Raw genomic sequence first — 20,463 nt, 5'->3', positions numbered from 1 at the left:
GGAATGTTAAAAGGAACCACCAGCTTTCATATGTTCTCATGTTCTGAGCAAGGAACTTAAACGTTATCTTTTTTACATGGCACATATTGCACTTTTACATTCTTCTCCAACACTTTGTTTTTGCATTATTTAAACCAAATGGAACATGTTTCATTATTTATTTGTGACTAAATAGATTTGTATTGATTTATTATATTAATTGTGATTAATATTAATTTATTATATTACTCTCCACGCAGCCAGAGACAGTATTGCACATGTAAAAAACTGATTGGCTAGTGAAATGCACACTCTGCCCTCTGATTGGACCAGCAAACTGTCAATCAACAGTGGCTTTGCTTATTCATAGGCCTACAGTATTGCACCAAATTTAGTTGAAACAATATTCTCTTTCAGAACTAATCAATTGTGAGTCTTGACTGTTGTCCAATGACCAGTAATCAGCATTGGCGTGACCAGAAAGAGATTGTTTCATTTTCTCCGGTTTTGCATGGCAAAAACAGAGTAGCCTGCCTACCTATGTAAATATTATCCATATAAAATATAGTTTAGCAATCTGCTATGGATCCATCTTGCCAGAACAATAGGCTACCTGGTGATTTCATTGATCATTTTCATATTTCAGATAGGCCTAGTTTGGGTGGGTTATAATTCTAGACCTCAGTGGTGGTACTGGCAATATGTCTGAAGATAGCTGGAACATCACACTACCTTCAATACTTAGCTATCGGATGAAGATGCAACATTTTCAGGCAAATGAATTACGATATTTGTGAAGAAGAAAAGGCTACAGACAGATCATGATTTCCATCAGATCCTGTAACCATGTTCAGATTTGAAGAAGACTGAAGCTATTTCAGCTACGATGTTCTTAAAAACTCAACATGTCTACTTCAGAAGTCTGATAGAACCTTACGGCTGAACCCAGATTGACATTTCAGAGCCATAATGTTCTATCTGTGATTGCACCCCCCTACAAAAACTGGTTTTACACATGTATCAGGATTTTGATACGTGGTACTTTAGGTGAGGACCTTAATGGGTTATGAAATAAGAATTCACTACAAAACAGTTTTGAAATCTGGGATGTGAAAACTTAAGATGCTCAATATCTCTAAACTGTGCTTTTCAATATCTCAGAACTATGCTTTTCAATATCTCAGAGATGTGTTCTGATTGGTTTGTCTGTATTTGTGCAGGCTTGTGATTGGGAGTGATGCAAAGTACTTAAGTAAAAATACGTTAAAGTACTACTTGTACTACTTGTACTTGTATCTGCACTTTAATTTACTATTTATATTTTTGACAACTTTATACTTTTACTTCACTACATTCCTAAAGAAAATGATGTATTTTTTACTCCATACATTTTCCCTGACACCCAAAAGTACTCGTTACATTTTGAATGCTTAGCAGGACAGGAAAATGGTCTAATTGTCACGCCCTTCTCTATTTTGGTTAGGTCGGGGTGTGACTAGGGTGGGTGATCTAGTGCATTTATTTCTATGTTGGCCTGGTATGGTTCCCAATCAGAGGCAGCTGTTTATCGTTGTCTCTGATTGGGGATCATATTTACGCAGCCATTTTCTGAGCTGACTGCTCCAGAAAACTTTTTTTTCTGATATTGCAAATGACCTTGAACATAATTAGATTGGCACTAAAGCCAAATTAAGCATTCACTCGGTGAAAGATATTGGTATCTTTTTCATAATAATTTAGACAACTTACTTTGAAAAGCTCTAATTGTGCTGTTTGAGACTTGCCTTAGCTAGAAAGGCAGTTTTGGGCAAATGTTGATAAGCTGAATGTGTGCCTGTGTTCATGTTGGTCCATGCCAGCCCCGCTTCATCAAGGCCCAACCCAGTACATCACGTGTTTTCACTCTACAGATAGGGTGGAAATTACCTCAGCGCAGTAAAAGATGACAGGCGAGCTAGCACTGCTCCCCAGATGTGAGGAGAAAAAGAGGAGGAAGGAGAGAGAAAACCATTCGCCTGAACAATTTACTGCAAACCCCTGAGGAGCCCTGTGATTGAGGGTTCAAGTCCAGTTCCAGAGGTTCCTGGTCTATCTCAGCAGTACTCAGCCGCAGGGAAGACATATCCTGCTGAGGCGCGCGCGTATTCACACTCACACAGACACAAACACTCACACACACTCTCGCAAAGACACACACATTCACAAAAACACACTTACTCATACAGATGTGCACAAGCAGACACTTACTCACAGATACACACCCAGACACACACACACTCTCTTACACACATGCACTCTCTCTCTCTCACACACACACTCTCTCACAAAGACACACACACACCTACAGAAACACACTTACTCATACAGATGCGCACAAGCAGAAACACACACACACACACACACACACACACACACACACACACACACACACACACACACACACACACACACACACACACACACACACACACACACACACACTACTCAAAACCCCACTGTCACTCCGTCTGCACCCCACTGCACCTGCCAGCCACACAAAATCCACTTCTTCCCACTGTGTCCGGCCAAGGTCCTTTATCCCATTTAGTACAGCCTGCACCACAACAAAGGAAGAGAAATTAGGGTGCCGGCTGATGAGAGGGTGACTAATCCCTCTGGAAAGGCTCATTCTATCATCAGCCTGTACAGTTGAGCAGCTGAAAGGCCTGCATTAAATATGGACCTGCAGAGATGGGAGTCTTTGTGGAGATGAGCTCCAACAAGGCCCTGTCATAGCCCTGGAATAATTCATACATTCCATGTGTGACACAGACTGACCTATTGTTGTGTCTGTCATGGGTTCATCTGCAATGTCACTACTGTAACTGTATATCGTTGTATTAACAATGTACCCAATCTTTCAATAGTGAAATCGGAACGTTCCACAATGTAAAGATAATCCATCTCTTAATCCCTATTCACTTACTCCCTCTCAGGAGCCCTTGCTTCATCTTATCCATTGCCAAAGAGCACATTACACCCAGAAAGGTCAGGTCACTGCAGCCTCAATAGGAGCTGGATACTCTGCCTCTTTACTATGCAGCAGATTAAGCTGTTGGTGCCAAAAGAGGAGGTGACGACCCAATTTATGATGATAATCTGAAAAGCAGCTTGGAGATTTTTAAGGTGATGTAAAAGCTAACCTCTGTCCTAACACTGTACAATTACCTGCCTTAAGACACTGGGTTTATAAGTCTCCCCATTATGGGATAAAGGGCAAGTCTCCATCCAAGCTCTATTTCAGGCTGAGTCAGTCTGTGTCTGTCTGCGGTCCCGCTGACTGGCTGGAAATAAAGCCAGCCAGACTCCCGTCAACGCCACCGGCTCACACAGCCCCACTGGGCAGACCAGACAGAGGACGGGAGCTCCAGTTAAGGGCCCCACCCTGGCAGCGCCACAGAATGAGGCCATCTCATCATCTAAGGCCCCTGCAGAGGGAAGACGCTCTCTCTCTCTCTCTCTGAGCCTATAGCATCCCCAATCGGTGCGCCTGTCTCTCTAAATGCGAGAGCCGCCATGTCAGATATGGAGGGAGGGAAGAAAGGGAGTGAGGGAGTGTGTGGAGGGATTAAAGGAGAGAGACAGAGCCCTGCTCTGGTGAGTAACCAGGAGTGACACGTCTGCAACGACACATCAAGGCTTTTGAATGAGGGCACTTCCTGTTAGAAACAGGAAGAACAAAAGAGAGAGAAAGGACGGACTAGTCAGATGCTTTGCGGTAAAGAAGGAGACAGTAATGGGGGTGACCATGACAGACCAAGAGGCCTGTAATACTGAATAAACAAGTCTAACTCAGCCCAGTACAGACCAGTAGAGTACAGACACCTGTGCTGAATTAATTTGATATGTGAGCCTGCCTATCTGCCTGCCTGTCTACCTGCCTATCTGCCTGCCTGTCTGCCTGCATGTCTGCCTGTCTGTCTGCCTATCTGCCTGCCTGTCTGTCTGTTTGCCTGCCTATCTGCCTGCCTATCTGTCTGTCTGCCTGCCTATCTGTCTGTCTGTCTGTCTGCCTGCCTGTCTCCCTACCTATCTGCCTGCCTGCCTATATGCCTGTCTGTCTGCCTGCCTATCTGCCTGCCTACCTATCTGCCTGCCTATCTGCCTGGCTGCCTATCTGTCAGTCTGCCTGCTTATCTGTCTGTCTGCCTGCCTATCTGCCTGCCTGTCTGCCTACCTATCTGCCTGCCTGCCTATATGCCTGTCTGCCTTCCTGTCTGTCTGCCTGCCTATCTGCCTGTCTATCTGCCTGGCTGCCTACCTATCTGCCTGCCTATATGCCTGTCTGCCTTCCTGCCTGTCTGCCTTCCTGTCTGTCTGCCTGCCTATCTGTCTGTCTGTCTGTCTGTCTGCCTACCTATCTGCCTGCCTATATGCCTGTCTGCCTTCCTGCCTGCCTATCTGTCTGTCTGTCTGTCTGTCTGTCTGTCTGTCTGTCTGTCTGTCTGTCTGTCTGTCTGTCTGTCTGTCTGTCTGTCTGTCTGTCTGTCTGCCTGCCTATCTGCCTGCCTGTCTGCCTACCTATCTGCCTATATGCCTATCTGCCTTCCTGCCTGCCTGTCTGTCTGCCTGTCTGTCTGCCTTCCTGCCTGTCTGCCTTCCTGCCTGCCTGTCTGTCTGCCTGCCTATCTGTCTGTCTGTCTGCCTGCCTATCTGCCTGCCTGTCTGCCTACCTATCTCCCTGCCTGCCTGTCTGTCTGCCTGCCTATCTTCCTGTCTGATTTTAAGAGCACACATGGGCTCACAGCTTTTCACCAATAGACAATAGCTGCTCTGCGAATCCCAAAGCTTTTACCAGACAAAACTAGCACAGAGGGAAATAGCCTAGCCATTAGGTGATGTGGTTAATAGGACTGGTTGTCTATTAGTTTGCAGGGGGTGGATGAGCAAAGACACCGCAGTATGAGAGCCGAGTATGAGAGCCACAGTATGAGATATCAAATGCACTGCCTTCAAGGCAGAGCAGAAACACAACATAGTAGCCTATCTTGATAGGATATAACAGAGTAGATGCACAACATAGTAGCCTATCTTGATAGGATATAACAGAGTAGATACACAACATAGTAGCCTATCTTGATAGGATATAACAGAGTAGATACACAAGAGAGTAGCCTGTCTTGATAGGATATAACAGAGCAGAAAGGCAGAGAAATTAGTCTCCCACTCCTTCATTCAGAGCAGAGATGGAGCCTGGCTGTCTGGTCATCCTGACATCACAGTCATCCTCATCCTCTCTCTTCATTTGCAGAGGGACAGGCAGGACTGAATGACTGCAGATGAATGGCAGCCTTCAGGGCAGTAGGAACGGTGTGCTTTCTATGTTCTGTAGTGTAAAATAGGAATTGTAGGGAGGAGGAGAAGCTCTGTGCTGTAGGGAGAAGGAGGAGGTGGTTGGAGGTCTGTGTAACGAGGTCTGCTGTATGTGGTGTAGTTGGAGGAGGAAGTGGTTGGAGGTCTGTGTAACGAGGTCTGCTGTATGTGGTGTAGTTGGAGGAGGAGGTGGTTGGAGGGCTGTGTAACGAGGTCTGCTGTATGTGGTGTAGTTGGAGGAGGAGGTGGTTGGAGGGCTGTGTAATGAGGTCAGCTGTATGTGGTGTAGTTGGAGGAGGAGGTGGTTGGAGGGCTGTGTAACGAGGTCTGCTGTATGTGGTGTAGATGGAGGAGGAGGTGGTTGGAGGTCTGTATAACGAGGTCTGCTGTGTGTGGTGTAGTTGGAGGGCTGTGTAACGAGGTCAGCTGTATGTGGTGTAGTTGGAGGAGGAGGTGGTTGGAGGGCTGTGTAACGAGGTCTGCTGTATGTGGTGTAGTTGAAGGAGGAGGTGGTTGGAGGGCTGTGTAACGAGGTCTGCTGTATGTGGTGTAGTTGGAGGAGGAGGTGGTTGGAGGGCTGTGTAACGAGGTCAGCTGTATGTGGTGTAGTTGGAGGAGGAGGTGGTTGGAGGGCTGTGTAACGAGGTCAGCTGTATGTGATGTAGTTGGACGACGAGGTGTGTATTCTATAGGGAGGAGGACGTATCTGTTGTGCAGGGTAGAGGAGGGTGGAGAAGGGGAGGCCTGCCTGCCTGTCTGTGTGTGTTGTGCTGCTCAGCTCTGGCACACTCCTCTCAGCCCACCAGCCAGAGAAAGAGCACCAAGTTCTCATTTAGCAGAGGAAGAGCAGCTCTGCTTAGCAACCACATCGGCCCTCCAATCACAGGCCTACTGTATGGAGGAGACTCCAGCCTGTGTGTGTTTGTGTGTGTGTGTGTGTGTGTGTGTGTGTGTGTGTGCGCGCGCGTGCGTGTGTGCGTGTGTGTGTGTACTTTGAGAGAACTCTGAATGCTGCCTGGGACACACACTCAGTTAAAAAACATATTTCATGCAAACCAGACTTTCTAACCTAGTGATTACAGAATAATGTTGGTTGCTAACAGATGCTTTCCTCTCCGTCTTGGGTTGTTTGAATTCTGAACTGAACCTGCAGTGAGAGTTAATCTGTTCCAATTAATCCTAAAATAAATGATGTATATCCTGGAGAGCAAGGAATTAGTAAATCATTAAAACATTCACTACTTTTACAATTCAGTGACTGTAGCCTACAATTTGCACCAGCTACAACTGAAATGATTGCATGATTTGTTAGCATTTAAATCCATCATTTGGAACAAATGCAGTCTGAACATTGAACAGTCTTTTTGATTTAGCTACGTGAGCTAATCCTCCTGATAGTTTTGGGGGTGGTTGGTGGGCGGAACGTAGGCGAGAGCAGCATGCCGATTTGTCATATGGCACCAGCAGGACCTGCTCTGTTCTGTTCTGGCTGGAGCAACATTACTGTAGCACTGGTCTGATAGATCAACAAACACAGACTAGTACTGCAGGTCAGTTCAAAGGCAAACCAAGATGGACATAATAACTAAATAAAAAATGATACTGTCTGTGGCTTCAAAAAGTGTAGAAAGACTAACATCACTGACTAACATCACTAACATGACTAACATGACTAACATTACTAACAACATTACTAACATGACTAACATGACTAACATGACTAACAACATTACTAACATGACTAACATGACTAACATGACTAACATGACTAACATGACTAACATGACTAACATGACTAACATTACTAACATTACTAAGCTCTGTGTGTTGCTGCAGCAAGCAAGTCTGGAAGACATATTCTCATATTTCTATTTCCTGTTCTCTAATAATCAAATAATGAAAATTCCAGACAAAGTTAGCAGTAACTAAGTTAGCAGTAACTACGTTAGCAGTAACTAAATTAGTAGTAATAACTAAGTTAGCAGTAACTAAGTTAGCAGTACCTAAGTTAGCAGTAACCAAGTTAGCAGTAACTAAGTTAGTAGTAACTAAGTTAGCAGTAACTAAGTTAGCAGAAACTAAGTTAGCAGTAACTAAGTTAGTAGTAACTAAGTTAGCAGTAACTAAGTTAGCATGAGGGAAGAGGAACGTTACAGTTTCCTTGTCTGAAGAGGTCAAACTTAGACACTAGACTCAGACCCATCACTCAGATCCCCAAAGAGCCGTCCAGATGTTAATTCTCATCCAAACCGAGTCAGTGCATTCTAAGAGTGTTCCAGGATTAAAACCTCCTCCTCCCAGCAGCAGCTTAGTCCTCCTATCCTCCCAGCAGCAGGTGCAGGCTGCAGGATTTTCGCTATCCACACAGATGGAGCAGAGTCTTAATCATGTATCTCATAATCACGAGGCTATCGCAGATGAACTGATGATCATAAAATAACACCAAACCCCATCCAGGCATCTGTTCTCAGCAAGACTACAGTCACAGCCACAGCTAATCTCCTCCTCCTCTCCACCTCCTCTCCTCACTAATCTCCTCCTCCTCTCCACCTCCTCCCCTCACTAATCTCCTCCTCCTGTCCACCTCCTTCTCCTCACTAATCTTCTCCTCTCCACCTCCTTCTCTTCACTAATCTCCTCCTCCTCTCCACCTCCTTCTTCTCAAAAATCTCCTCCTCTTCACCTCCTTCTCCTCACTAATCTAATTTTCCTCTCCACCTCCTCCTCACTAATCTCCTCCTCCTCTTCACCTCCTTCTCCTCACTAATCTCCTCCTCTCCACCTCCTCCTTGCTAATCTCCCCCTCCTTCTCCTCACTAATCTCCTCCTCTCCACCTCCTCCTTGCTAATCTCCTCCTCCTCTCCTCACTAATCTTCACCTCCTTCTCCTCACGAATCTCCTCCTCCTCTCCACCTCCTTCTCACTAATCTCCTCTTCCTCTCCACCTCCTTCTCACTAATCTCCTCCTCCTCACGAATCTCCTCCTCCTCTCCACCTCCTTCTTCTCAAAAATCTCCTCCTCTTCACCTCCTTCTCCTCACTAATCTCCTCCTCTCCACCTCTTTCTCATCACTAATCTCCTCCTGTCCACCTCCTTCTCTTCACTAATCTCCTCCTCTCCACCTCTTTCTCATCACTAATCTCCTCCTGTCCACCTCCTTCTCTTCACTAATCTCCTCCTCTCCACCTCCTTCTCTTCACTAATCTCCTCCTCCTCTCCACCTCCTTCTTCTCAAAAATCTCCTCCTCTCCACCTCCTTCTCCTCACTAATCTCCTCCTCTCCACCTCTTTCTCCTCACTAATCTCCTCCTCTCCACCTCTTTCTCATCACTAATCTCATCACTAATCTCCTCCTGTCCACCTCCTTCTCTTCACTAATCTCCTCCTCTCCACCTCCTTCTCTTCACTAATCTCCTCCTCCTCTCCACCTCCTTCTTCTCAAAAATCTCCTCCTCTCCACCTCCTTCTTCTCACTAATCTCCTCCTCTCCACCTCCTTCTTCTCACTAATCTCCTCCTCTCCACCTCCTTCTCCTCACTAATTTCCTCCTCCTCTCCACCTCCTTCTCCTCACTAATCTCCTCCTCTCTACCTCCTTCTCCTCACCAATCTCCTCCTCTTCTCCACCTCCTTCTCCTCCTCCTTCTCCTCACTAATCTCCTCCTCTCCACCTCCTTCTCCTCACTAATCTCCTCTTCCTCTCCATCTCCTTCTCACTAATCTCCTCCTCCTCTCCTCACTAATCTTCACCTCCTTCTCCTCACTAATCTCCTCCTCCTCTCCACCTCCTTCTCCTCACTAATCTCATTTTCCTCTCCACCTCCTCCTCACTAATCTCCTCCTCCTCTTCACCTCCTTCTCCTCACTAATCTCCTCCTCTCCACCTCCTCCTTGCTAATCTCCCCCTCCTTCTCCTCACTAATCTCCTCCTCTCCACCTCCTCCTTGCTAATCTCCTCCTCTTCACCTCCTTCTCCTCACTAATCTCATTTTCCTCTCCACCTCCTCCTCACTAATCTCCTCCTCCTCTTCACCTCCTTCTCCTCACTAATCTCCTCCTCTCCACCTCCTCCTTGCTAATCTCCCCCTCCTTCTCCTCACTAATCTCCTCCTCTCCACCTCCTCCTTGCTAATCTCCTCCTCCTCTCCTCACTAATCTTCACCTCCTTCTCCTCACGAATCTCCTCCTCCTCTCCACCTCCTTCTCACTAATCTCCTCTTCCTCTCCACCTCCTTCTCACTAATCTCCTCCTCCTCACGAATCTCCTCCTCCTCTCCACCTCCTTCTCCTCACTAATCTCCTCCTCTCCACCTCCTCCTCACTAATCTCCTTCTCTGACTGTCTACTGTTAAACACCACCTTTAAAGAATGTACACCACATCAACAAACCCTGTACCATCTATTTGTCATAGGTGATGAATAATGGTATGAGGTCTACTTGAAGATGTACTTTCAGGTTAGTGTGCATGCTTTTGAAGCAGACAGACAGTGACCAGTCAGTGGCGACTGGCTGCCCTACATGGAACAGGATGCCATTGATACAGACATACACAGCAAAGTGCTCAGTCATAGGTTTCCCACCCTGGGAGAGGCTGTGAGTTAGAGACATTTTACCCACGCACCACCCAAAGAAACAAGACATTAACAAAAAGGAATGGCTGCACTTAACAGCCACTGAAAGGCAGGGCTCTGAAACAAAGGAGGTGGCTGGTCTTTACCACACATCACCCATGACAGAGCTCCAGCTGACGTCCTTTTAACAGGGGGTCAGCCTTTGGAGAATGGAGGGTGAGACCCCAGTGAGCTCCTCTGTGAGCTCCTCTGTGAGCTCCTCTGTGAGCTCCCCACATCCCTCTTTCTGATACACTGCCTCTCACTCTCCTTCAATCACATATAATACGAGATGATGCACTTCTCTAGTTATCCATGTTTTGAAAAGGGTTTACAGATGAGGCAATTGAACAGACTCAGAGCTCCTTATATAGAATCCTACCAACAACACTCTGGGCTGGATGCATTATCCACATAAATATGTGTTTGCTTAGGGACTAGGCTATGGTTTAGGTTGAACTGGAGGCAGAGGTTGGAGATGCTGGGAGTTTGGCTTGGCTGGTCCGTTTAGGGTAGGTGCTGGTCAGTGAGGAAGTGTGTGTTGGGTCAGCGCTGGTCAGACAGGGGTGACTGAGGGCCGGGCCAGGGGCAGGGGGGATGAACCATGTGTGCTCTCAGGGCTTCCCAGAGGTTAGCAGACAGATAGGTGCGGTAATGAGCCGGCAGTGAGCTCATTTGAATCACCCAGCCCAGCTGATCCAGGCATAATACATGCCCACTCACATGCACATACTGCACACACACTCATACACACCCCCTCACACACACACTCATACACATACACACAGACACATACAGACAACACTGTCTTTTACCCCTACCTACATGTGCATATTACCTGAATTACCTCAACTACCTCGTAGCCCTACACATTCACTCTGTACTGGCACTCCTTGTATATAGCCTCATTATTCTATTGTGTTAATATTTCCTATTTTTTCTGCTTATTTTGATTTTTTGTGTACTTTTTAACTCTAAAGCCTTCGGGAAAGTCTACACATGTCGTATTCAGCAAATGTGACAATTTAACGTTTGATTTGATTTGTCTTGCTAGCCATAAGTTACACAGAGCAATACCTAAGCACACAGATGTAGGGCCTTACACGCACAATAAACACACACCGTCCCTCTCCACCTCAGAGTACAGTACTCAGTTTACTGGTTTGGTCCCAGGTTTGAGGCTCATTTGATGAACAGAACAATGGGATGAGAAATGGCATAAATATCCATTCCATTAAGGAAGGACTACATGGGTCTCCAGAATCCGCTTCTCTACACTCATACACAAGACTGACGTTATTGCTCTTACTTGTTAAGCTTATTATAAGAAATATTGGACAATGAGGGAGGGAAACATATTTTAGTCATTCCTTACAAAAGCATATTTTATGTACTTCCCCTAAATAGAAGAACAGTTGAAATTCATATTTCAGAAAATCAATCAATCTCATTTTTTATACCTTTGATATTTGGTTTCATAAGATCCTTTGTTTCTGTTGTATGCTGGTGTACTTGGTTCCTGTATTATAGATACTGTGGTACTATGTGTTTTTGTATTTGTGTGGTTGCTAGGCTAGTTCGGAATAATATTTGTTATTTGTATTTATTTATTTGCTGTGTCTCTCTGTCCTTTATCAGACAGCCATCTGGCCAGTGGACTGGACACAAGGACATCTGATTGGACGCTGTCAAAAGAGTGGGGGTGAGTGGGGTCAGTCTCTGTGGATAGAGGTCAGGTGTCACAGCTCTTTAACAACACATGTTAAGACCTTGCTCCACTGGGCCCACATCTCTTCAATGAGAGTCTACAGCCTGTTTTCCTCCAATCTACCCCCCATCTTTACATTAGGCAATGGCTAAATTACCAAATGCAGGATTCAATTTAAAACAGACACAACGGACTTCTGACAGGGGCGTACTGGCCATCTGGCATTTCGGGCAAATGCCAGATGGGCTGGTCCATTTTCAGCCCAGTTGGCCTGTCTAACTGGGGTTTTTAGCGCAGTATGGGGGCATCAAGAGGGGGGGGGAGATTGGGCCGGTGTGTTAGAAAAGTGTCACGACTTCCGCCGAAGTCGGTCCCTCTCCTTGTTCGGGCGGTGTTCGGCGGTCGATATCACCGACCTTCTAGCCATCACTGATCCATTTTTCATTTTCTATTGGTTTTGTCTTGTCTTCCTTTACACCCGGTTCCAATCTCATCATTACATGTTGTGTATTTAACCCTCTGTTTCCCCTCATGTCCTTGTAGGAGATTGTTTGATTGAATGTTATGTGCAAGTCATGTGTCGGTGTGCGACGGGTTTTGTCCCCACTTTTATAATTTTTTTGTATATTTTGGTTTTTGGAGTTTTATGAGCACTTATTAAACAACCCCGTTTATACCAAGTTCATTCTCCTGCGCCTGACTTCCCTGCAACCAACACGCACCCATTACAAAATGCCAGGGACGATTTCTGGTCCCAGTCCGCCCCTGACCTCTGGTGTCATCAACCCTCAATTCCCTGTCTGCTTTGCACCCGAACAATGATATCCAACTATAATACTGTCTCTAGCTATGTAGAAACCCTGTTCAACTTGTTCTACAGAACTTTGGAAATGTTTATAATTTATTATCTCAATATACTTTCTCTTTTTATTGAAAGAAAATACTCAAAAATAGCAAAAAGGTCATTTTTAACTGAACCTAGTTTACAGAGCTCTGTGTACAGTAGTGTAACTGAATGCCCAAACAGACAGACATGATCCTGGATGAGGTCTGACCCAACACACACCCTGACATTAGTGTGGGTCTGAGGTCGGTTGATAACATTGTTGTTTTTTTATGGGTAAGCGAGCCAGGGCTGGCTGCTAGCGACCCTGTCAGTCCAGCCTCTCAGCAGCTTCCCCTGTCAGAGTGATGTATGGGAGCACTGGTGTGCAGCTCCCCAAGGACCAGGCCTGGCTGTCTGCTAACTGGGACACTCCTGACTGTGAACCAAGGCAGGCAGGCAGACACACACCACAACCCCACACCACCCTATGCCCCCTGAAGCAGAGACCTCACAGTTTTGAAAATATGAAACACACTGACCATATATCATGTCATGATGACTACAGTTAGGACAGCAGCGGTAAGCAACAGGTGGTGGAGATTTTGCCACACAGACATTTTTTCTTTAGGTCCAAGCCACTGTGAGGTTCTGGATGTCCATTTCTTATGTGGAAATGACACAGATGATGTAATTGTATTATTAAATGTGCATTAACTGTGAGATTTTGAAAACTGTAGAGGGCACAATGTTACTGTGTCTCAAAAGAGAGACATTGGAAGCCGTTTTACAAGCACTTTAGAAATGAAGAATATACACTACCGTTCAAAAGTTTGGGGTCACTTAGAAATGTCCTTGTTTTTGAAAGAAAAACACATTCGTCCATTAAAATAACATCAAATTTACTGTAGATATTGTTAATGTTGTATATGACTATAGTAGCGGGAAACGGCTGATTTTTCATTGGAATATCTACATAGGTGTACAGAGGCCCATTATCAGCAACTATCACAACTGTGTTCTAATGGCACATTGTGTTAGCTAATCAAAGTTTATAATTTTAAAAGGCTAATTGATCATTAGAAAACCATTTTTGCAATTATGTTAGCACAGCTGAAAACTGTTGTTCTAATTAAAGAAGCAATAAAACTGGCCTTCTTTAGACTAGTTGAGTATCTGGAGCATCAGCATTTGTGGGTTCGATTACAGGCTCACAAAGAACTGTCTTCTGAGACTCATCAGTCTATTCCTGTTCTGAGAAATGAAGGCTATTCCATGGGAGAAATTACCAAGAAACTGAAGATCTCGTAAAGCGGTATGTACTACTCCCTTCACAGAACAGCACAAACTGGCTCTAACCAGAATAGAAAGTGGAGTGGGAGGCCCCGGTGCACAACTGAGCAAGAGGACAAGTACATTAGAGTGTCTAGTTTGAGAAACAGAGGAGGCGACTCCGGGATGCTGGCCTTCTAAGCAGAGTTGCAAAGAAAAAGACATATCTCAGACTGACCAATAAAAATTGAATATTAAGATGGACGAAAGAACACAGACACTGGACAGAGGAACTCTGCCTAGGAGGCCAGCATCCCGGGGTCGCTTCTTCACTGTTGACGTTGAGACTCACGATTATGCATTCTTGTCTCTTCCATAGCAGGCTTAAAAGAAACACAGACTGGTAGATGCATAATGGATTATGGTCATTGTAGTTAATTATCATGTTTTATGCGCTAACCTATGTAGAATATTGGCCTGTTGGAAACTACAACTCCCTACTACATCGCACTGTTCAGGCTGGATGTTATTTATCTCTAGAGAAACTGTGCAATATGCGCATTGAGCTCACTGGAGAAAAAAAACACAATTTATTTAAAATATTTGAACTGACGTCATTCAATTAGTTGTTAAAAACTGAAAAAGAATCTATATTTCGGTTAATCGCTCAGAACTAATATTCAACCAAGCCTCTCTTGGTCGAGGTAGACCTCCATTCATTTCTAATAATACATACAAATTCCAAAATTTCCTGTATAGGAATGATAATGAAATGTAAAGTCACTAAGAGGAATATTGAAGAGACATAGCCTGTCTCCTGTTCAGAGTGTAGTTGTTACACCACAGTGAAACATAGTGTCCAGTCATTAGCTAAGTCCCACTCAACAGCTGTTGTGAGCTGAGGGAAACAGCCACCATGTCTCCCTGTCCTTTGTCCACTCTGAACATCTGTGAGCCTCGCGTGGAGCCAGGCAGCACAGCCATAGACCTCAGGCAAGTGTTCACCCTGAAAACCTTCCACCACCCTGCATTCAATGGGCTCAAGTTCGCACGCACGCACGCACACACACATACACATAACCTATCCTGATCTAACACACATTGTGATAACTCATAGTTCATTAAACTCTTATCCCCTAACCCACCTTGTGGCCCAATAATGGATTCCCCAGTCCCCCTCCCTTCTCTGACACTAATAAAAACGGTCATATGAAGATGCCCTTGAGTTACCCTATGGGGGATCCAAGGAGAGTGGAGTGGAGGACCACTCAGGGTGTGAAAGTTTGAGGTTCTTTTGTTTTCAAAGGAACATTTTAAAACAACCTTTTCAATGTGAATTTAAACCAATGTACCTGCACTGCAAAAAGGCAGAGAGGAAAAGATTGGAAATAAATAATGTGTGTGTGTGTGTTTGTGTGTGTGTGTGTGTGTGTGTGTGTGTGTGTGTGTGTGTGTGTGTGTGTGTGTGTGTGTGTGTGTGTGTGTGTGTGTGTATGAATGTATGAATGTGTGTTGAGTGAGTGAGTGAGTGAGTGATTGAGTGAGTGAGTGAGTGAGTGAGTGAGTGAGACCAATAGAACAGGGCAGGGGGAGGGGCCATCATATACAGGTTGGTCATCTCTACTGTACATTGTCAGTTGCAAATGTAACAGTGATGGAATGACTCAATATTGTGGGCTAAATGGCATGCAATAAGATCATATTCAGTTTTCCTTAGTTGTTCTTAACACGCAACTGTGTAATAGGGCCATTATTTCAAAACACTACCATTGATTAATGAATAACAACACATTAACCAATAGGTTATCACAAATTATAAACTGGGTGGTTCAAGTGGCTGACATCCATGGTATATCAGACCTTATACCACCAGTATGACAAAACAGTTGTTTTAATGCTCTAATTACATTGGTAGATTAAAAAAAACATGAGCTGGTGCATACCCAGAATAATAGTTTGTGTGGAGGTGCTGACTAATGGCAAATAAACTATAAACTATCAAAATAAAGAAAGTCGGATGCCGAAACGTTGGTAAAAACCCATTAAATTGCCAGGAGATTACACATGGAGTGTGCCACTTTCTTTCTTTTGATAATTACATTGTTTACCAGTTTATAATAGCAATAAGGCACCTTGAGGGTTTGTGGTATATGGCCAATATACCACGGCTAAGGGCTGTATCCAAGCACTCCGCGTTGCATCATACGTAAGAACAGCCCTTAGCCGTGGTATATGGGCCATTTACCACACCTCCTCGAGCCTTATTGCTTAATTATACAACGGGTGGGTCTAATCCTGAATGCTGACTGGTTGCTTCTAAGGCATTATCACTTAATTAAATGTTAATGTATGTTATCAAATATGTTAAAAGATATTTTAAACACAAACTTAAAAAAAAAACTTGAACAGACTTACACGGCATGATTTGTTTGAGAACTTGTTCACGAAGTCAAATTTGCCCTTCATTTCTTTGAGGTTCTGATCCAGGACAGCCTTCTCTTCTTTCCCCGTATAGTCCGGGTCCAGGAGAACATAGACCCGCCAGTTAGCCGAGTCGAACCCCCAGTGAACTGTCCGGTTCTCTAGTCTTTTGTGACTATGGACCACAAACTTGTGAGTGGGGTACATGAGTCTGCAGTCCATGCATTGGATACAGGCGGCATTGGGACTGGTATACAGTTCTGGGACAAATAACCCCTTACACCTACCAAAACATTCGTGGTATACTTTGAAGCTTTTTTCCGTCCTCTCCAACTCTAGGGAGCCAGACAACTCTTTGTTGCAGTGAGGAGGGTAGATACCACAGTAAATGAGGGCATTGCAGAGGCGCTCAGCATCCGTCTGGGTGATCAGTCCGCATGATGGGGCAGAGAAGGGCAGGATACCCACGACTTTGAGGATCTCCAGCTGGTCGGCAGTGCACCGGGAGCAGTAGATATGCAGGTCGTCGCACACCGAGTTGATCTGCTGAAGCGAGAAATCCCGCAGAACACTGTTTAGAATCTGCGGCAGACACAGCCGTTTCTCGCCGCCGACCACGAAACAAGAAATTGTCTCGCGCTCCAGGACAGTTTCGCACCTTTCGATGGAGCGGTCGGATGGAATGAACAACGGCCCCGATAAAACCTGGGGTGTCAGGGGAGGCATGGCCAGCATCAGTTCAGCTGTTTTTCCATCTTTGTTGAAGAGAATTTCCTGGTGCCACCGAGCGGAGAACGCCGCAGGTCCACCAAGGGAGCTCCTGGAACTCAAATGAAACTGCTTCAGAGTTTGCTGAAGTCCGGGATGAGGCTGAAAGCTTGATGGAGCCTCCATGTTTTTGCCACTAGAGAAGTGAGTTCAAATGTACGCGACCTATTTTAATCAGTTGTCTTCAAAATCCACCAAAAGAGCATTTCCATGTCACTAGAGAATGTCACCACCGGCCCAGGTCGTTATCTGTTAAAAAAATGAGGATAAGACACTATTGAGTTGAAATACTCTTAACTCTCCCGTCCACAGATAAGATAAATCCGTCGGACCACTCACATAAGAGCGTCAAAACGATACAATGTTTATCTTCTCCAAAGCAGTCTCTGGTTGCAATGTCTATGTCTAGTCTGCACGATGTGATCCTCAAACATGCCAAGTCTGAGCAGTCTGGCGTTCTCTCTCTCCCTCTCTCTCTCTCTCTCTCTCTCTTTCCCCTCCCTCTCTCTCTCTCGCTCTCTCTCTTTCCCCTCCCTCTCTCTCTCTCTCTCTCTCTCTCTCTCTCTCTGTTTGTTTGTGTCTGGTTCAGTCATTGAATCCCGGCCAGGAATGTGACTGACTCCCCGGGCTGGCTGTTCCCTGAACGAGTTGTCCCTCCCCCTCATACCATGGCAGCTGCAACAGCAGCCACAAAAAAACCTAGTAGACTGGAAAGTAAGGGTGGAGTCGGACCTCAATGGGGAGAATACATTAATCTCAATTGAAACTATTAAAACTAGTTCCAAGGAGCCTTTATAATGCATGAATGTATCCATGGCAGTGTTCATAAATATATGTGTGATACCACAGTCTTGGTGTCAGTGGTATCTACACTGAGTGTACTAAACATTAAGAGCACTTGCTCTTTCCATGACATACACTGACCAGATTAATCCAGGTGAAAGCTATGATCCCTTATTGATGTCACTTGTTAAATCCACTTCAATCAGTGTAGATGAAGGGGAGGACACAGATTAAAGAAGGATTTTTAAACCTTGAGATAATTGAGACATGGATTGTGTATGTGCCGTTCAGAGGGTGAATGGGCAAGACAAAGGATGTAAGTATCTTTGAACGAGGAATGGTAGTAGGTGCCAGGCGCACCGGTTTTTGTTAAGAACTGCAATGCTGCTGGGTTTTTCATGTGGAGTCCATGCCCCAATGAATTGAGGCTGTTCTGAGGGCAAAGGGGGGGACACATATTTTTTGTTGTTGTTGCCTAAATTACATTTTCTTGCTGGCTCTCGTTTTTGATTATTGACCTGTGGAACACTCTCCATGTATCTACAATTATATAAATACATTTGATCAGTAAGAAGTGGGCTTTTCAGGTTTTTTATCTCACAAGACTTAGATTAGAGTCAGATTAGCAATGGGGGTTAGTTGTAACAGGGTTATTTGTATTGCAGTGTACCTAAAATGATATGGTATTTTATATGGTAGTTAGACACATTCACATAATGATATCAAATTTCAAAGTGCTGTTATTGTGAAGTGGAAACGTCTAGGAGCAACAACGGCTAAGCCGCGAAGTGGTAGGCCACACAAACTCACTGAATGGGACCGCCGAGTGCTGTAGCGCATAGCACGCAAAAATCGTCTGTCCTCTGTTGCAACACTCACTACTGAGTTCCAAACTGCCTCTGGAAGCAACGTCAGCACAATAACTGTTCATTGTTGGGAGCTTCATGAACTGGGTTTCCATGGTCGAGCAGCCGCACACAAGCCTAAGATCACCATGCACAATGCCAACTGTCGGGTGGAGTGGTGTAAAGCTTGCCGCCATTGGACAATGAAGCAGTGGAAATGTGTTCTCTCGAGTGATGAATCACGCTTCACCATCTGGCAGTCAGATGGACGAATCTGGGTTTGGCGGATGCCAGAAGAACGCTACCTGCCATAATGCATAGTGCCAACTGTAACGTTTGGTGGAGGAGGAATAATGGTCTGGGGCTGTTTTTCATGGTTCGGGCCCCTTAGTTCCAGTGAAGAGAAATCTTAACGCCAACATACAGCATACATTCTATACGTTTCTGTGCTTCCAACTTTGTGGCAATAGTTTGGGGAAGGCCCTTTCCTGTTTCAGCATGACAATGCCCCATGCACAAAGCCAGGTTCATACAGAAATAGTTTGTCGAGATCGGTGTGGAAGAATCACCCAACATCGGTGCCCGACCTCACTAATGCTCTTACGGCTGAATGGAAGCAAATTCCACAGCAATGTTCCAATACTCGCTAATGTAGGAACATTGCCTTTACGTTTCAAACATGCTGTAACACTGACATACGGATTGAATAGAGCCCTAAAATAGTATTTTCATAAATAAGCAAAAGGAAAAAAGTGTTCTATTTAGCCCCAGTCTCCCCGAGCCCAAACATGACCCTAGCCCAAACATGACCCTAGCCCAAACATGACCCTAGCCCAAACATGACCCTAGCCCAAACATGACCCTAGCCCAAACATGACCCTAGCCCAAACATGACCCTAGCCCAAACATAACCCTAGCCCAAACATGACCCTAGCCCAAACATGACCCTAGCCCAAACATGACCCTAGCCCAAACATGACCCTAGCCCAAACATAACCCTAGCCCAAACATGACCCTAGCCCAAACATGACCCTAGCCCAAACATGACCCTAGCCCAAACATGACCCTAGCCCAAACATGACCCTAGCCCAAACATAACCCTAGCCCAAACATGACCTTACAACGTTTTCCCCCCACAATGCTAAACATAAATAAGTACATTTAGTTATCAAACCCTGATCTCCAAATTAATACTACACAAAATATTAGTATTATTATGAAATTGTTTAATAGTCACAATAGGTTAAATTATTTCAATTGTGTATTTTAGTAGCTTAAAGACAACTGCAATTATAGCAAATCCTAGCAGGTAACACTTTAAAATAACTTTCATGAATATACCATTATGAATGCTTAGAAATGGTTATACATGTTCAATACTTATGATGAATTGTAATTCTTATCAGCTAAGGCCTATAAATGCTTAAACCATTAATAAGTATTTCATTATTTGTAAACATGTAGACCTATTAACATTTATAATGCCCAGTTTATTAACGGTTATTTGTCAACGTTATAATAAAGTGTTACCCAAATATTTCTATGGTGAGCTGTCAAAAGGCTTTAATAGTCTACTATTTTACAGGCAGAACGACATAACAGAATAAGTTGAATATTCGATTAATCATTTGTAGATATAGCCATGAAAAGTAGGACCTCATTGTGCTTTTGGAAAAACGTGTACTACAAGTTAGTGTTCATCATAGGTTCATGTGAACTCCTGAAATCAATAGGAAGCTATGATTAGCGTCCTATGCTGAATTATTTGGTGCAGAAAATATACATTTCCTTAACACTTCAGATAAGATTTGTGTTACCAGTTCATTACGCCAATTATTTTGCAACAAACATTTTACTCCAATTGGAAAACCTTTTGCAACCAAAACTAGCGTTTCAATGG

General features: G+C 44.6%; 1 protein-coding gene across 1 annotated transcript in view; it reads right to left on the bottom strand.

Moving 5' to 3' along the window:
* The window catches only part of LOC110494642 (ski oncogene), a 54,657-nt gene extending 35,164 nt beyond the window's left edge, over positions 1-19,493 (bottom strand). Inside the window, exon 1 of the mRNA XM_021569886.3 lies at positions 16,162-19,493. Within this exon, the coding sequence (XP_021425561.3) occupies positions 16,162-17,061 (900 nt within the window). The 5' untranslated portion in view covers positions 17,062-19,493. The remainder of the gene's footprint in view (positions 1-16,161) is intronic.
* Between the last annotated feature and the right edge of the window lie 970 nt (positions 19,494-20,463).

This window comes from Oncorhynchus mykiss, chromosome 17 (assembly GCF_057628025.1).
Source record: "Oncorhynchus mykiss isolate SJ-2025 chromosome 17, ASM5762802v1, whole genome shotgun sequence".
Taxonomy (NCBI): Eukaryota; Metazoa; Chordata; class Actinopteri; order Salmoniformes; family Salmonidae; genus Oncorhynchus; species Oncorhynchus mykiss.
Note: the sequence above shows the minus strand (reverse complement) of the source record. Positions and strands in the feature narration are given on the sequence as shown.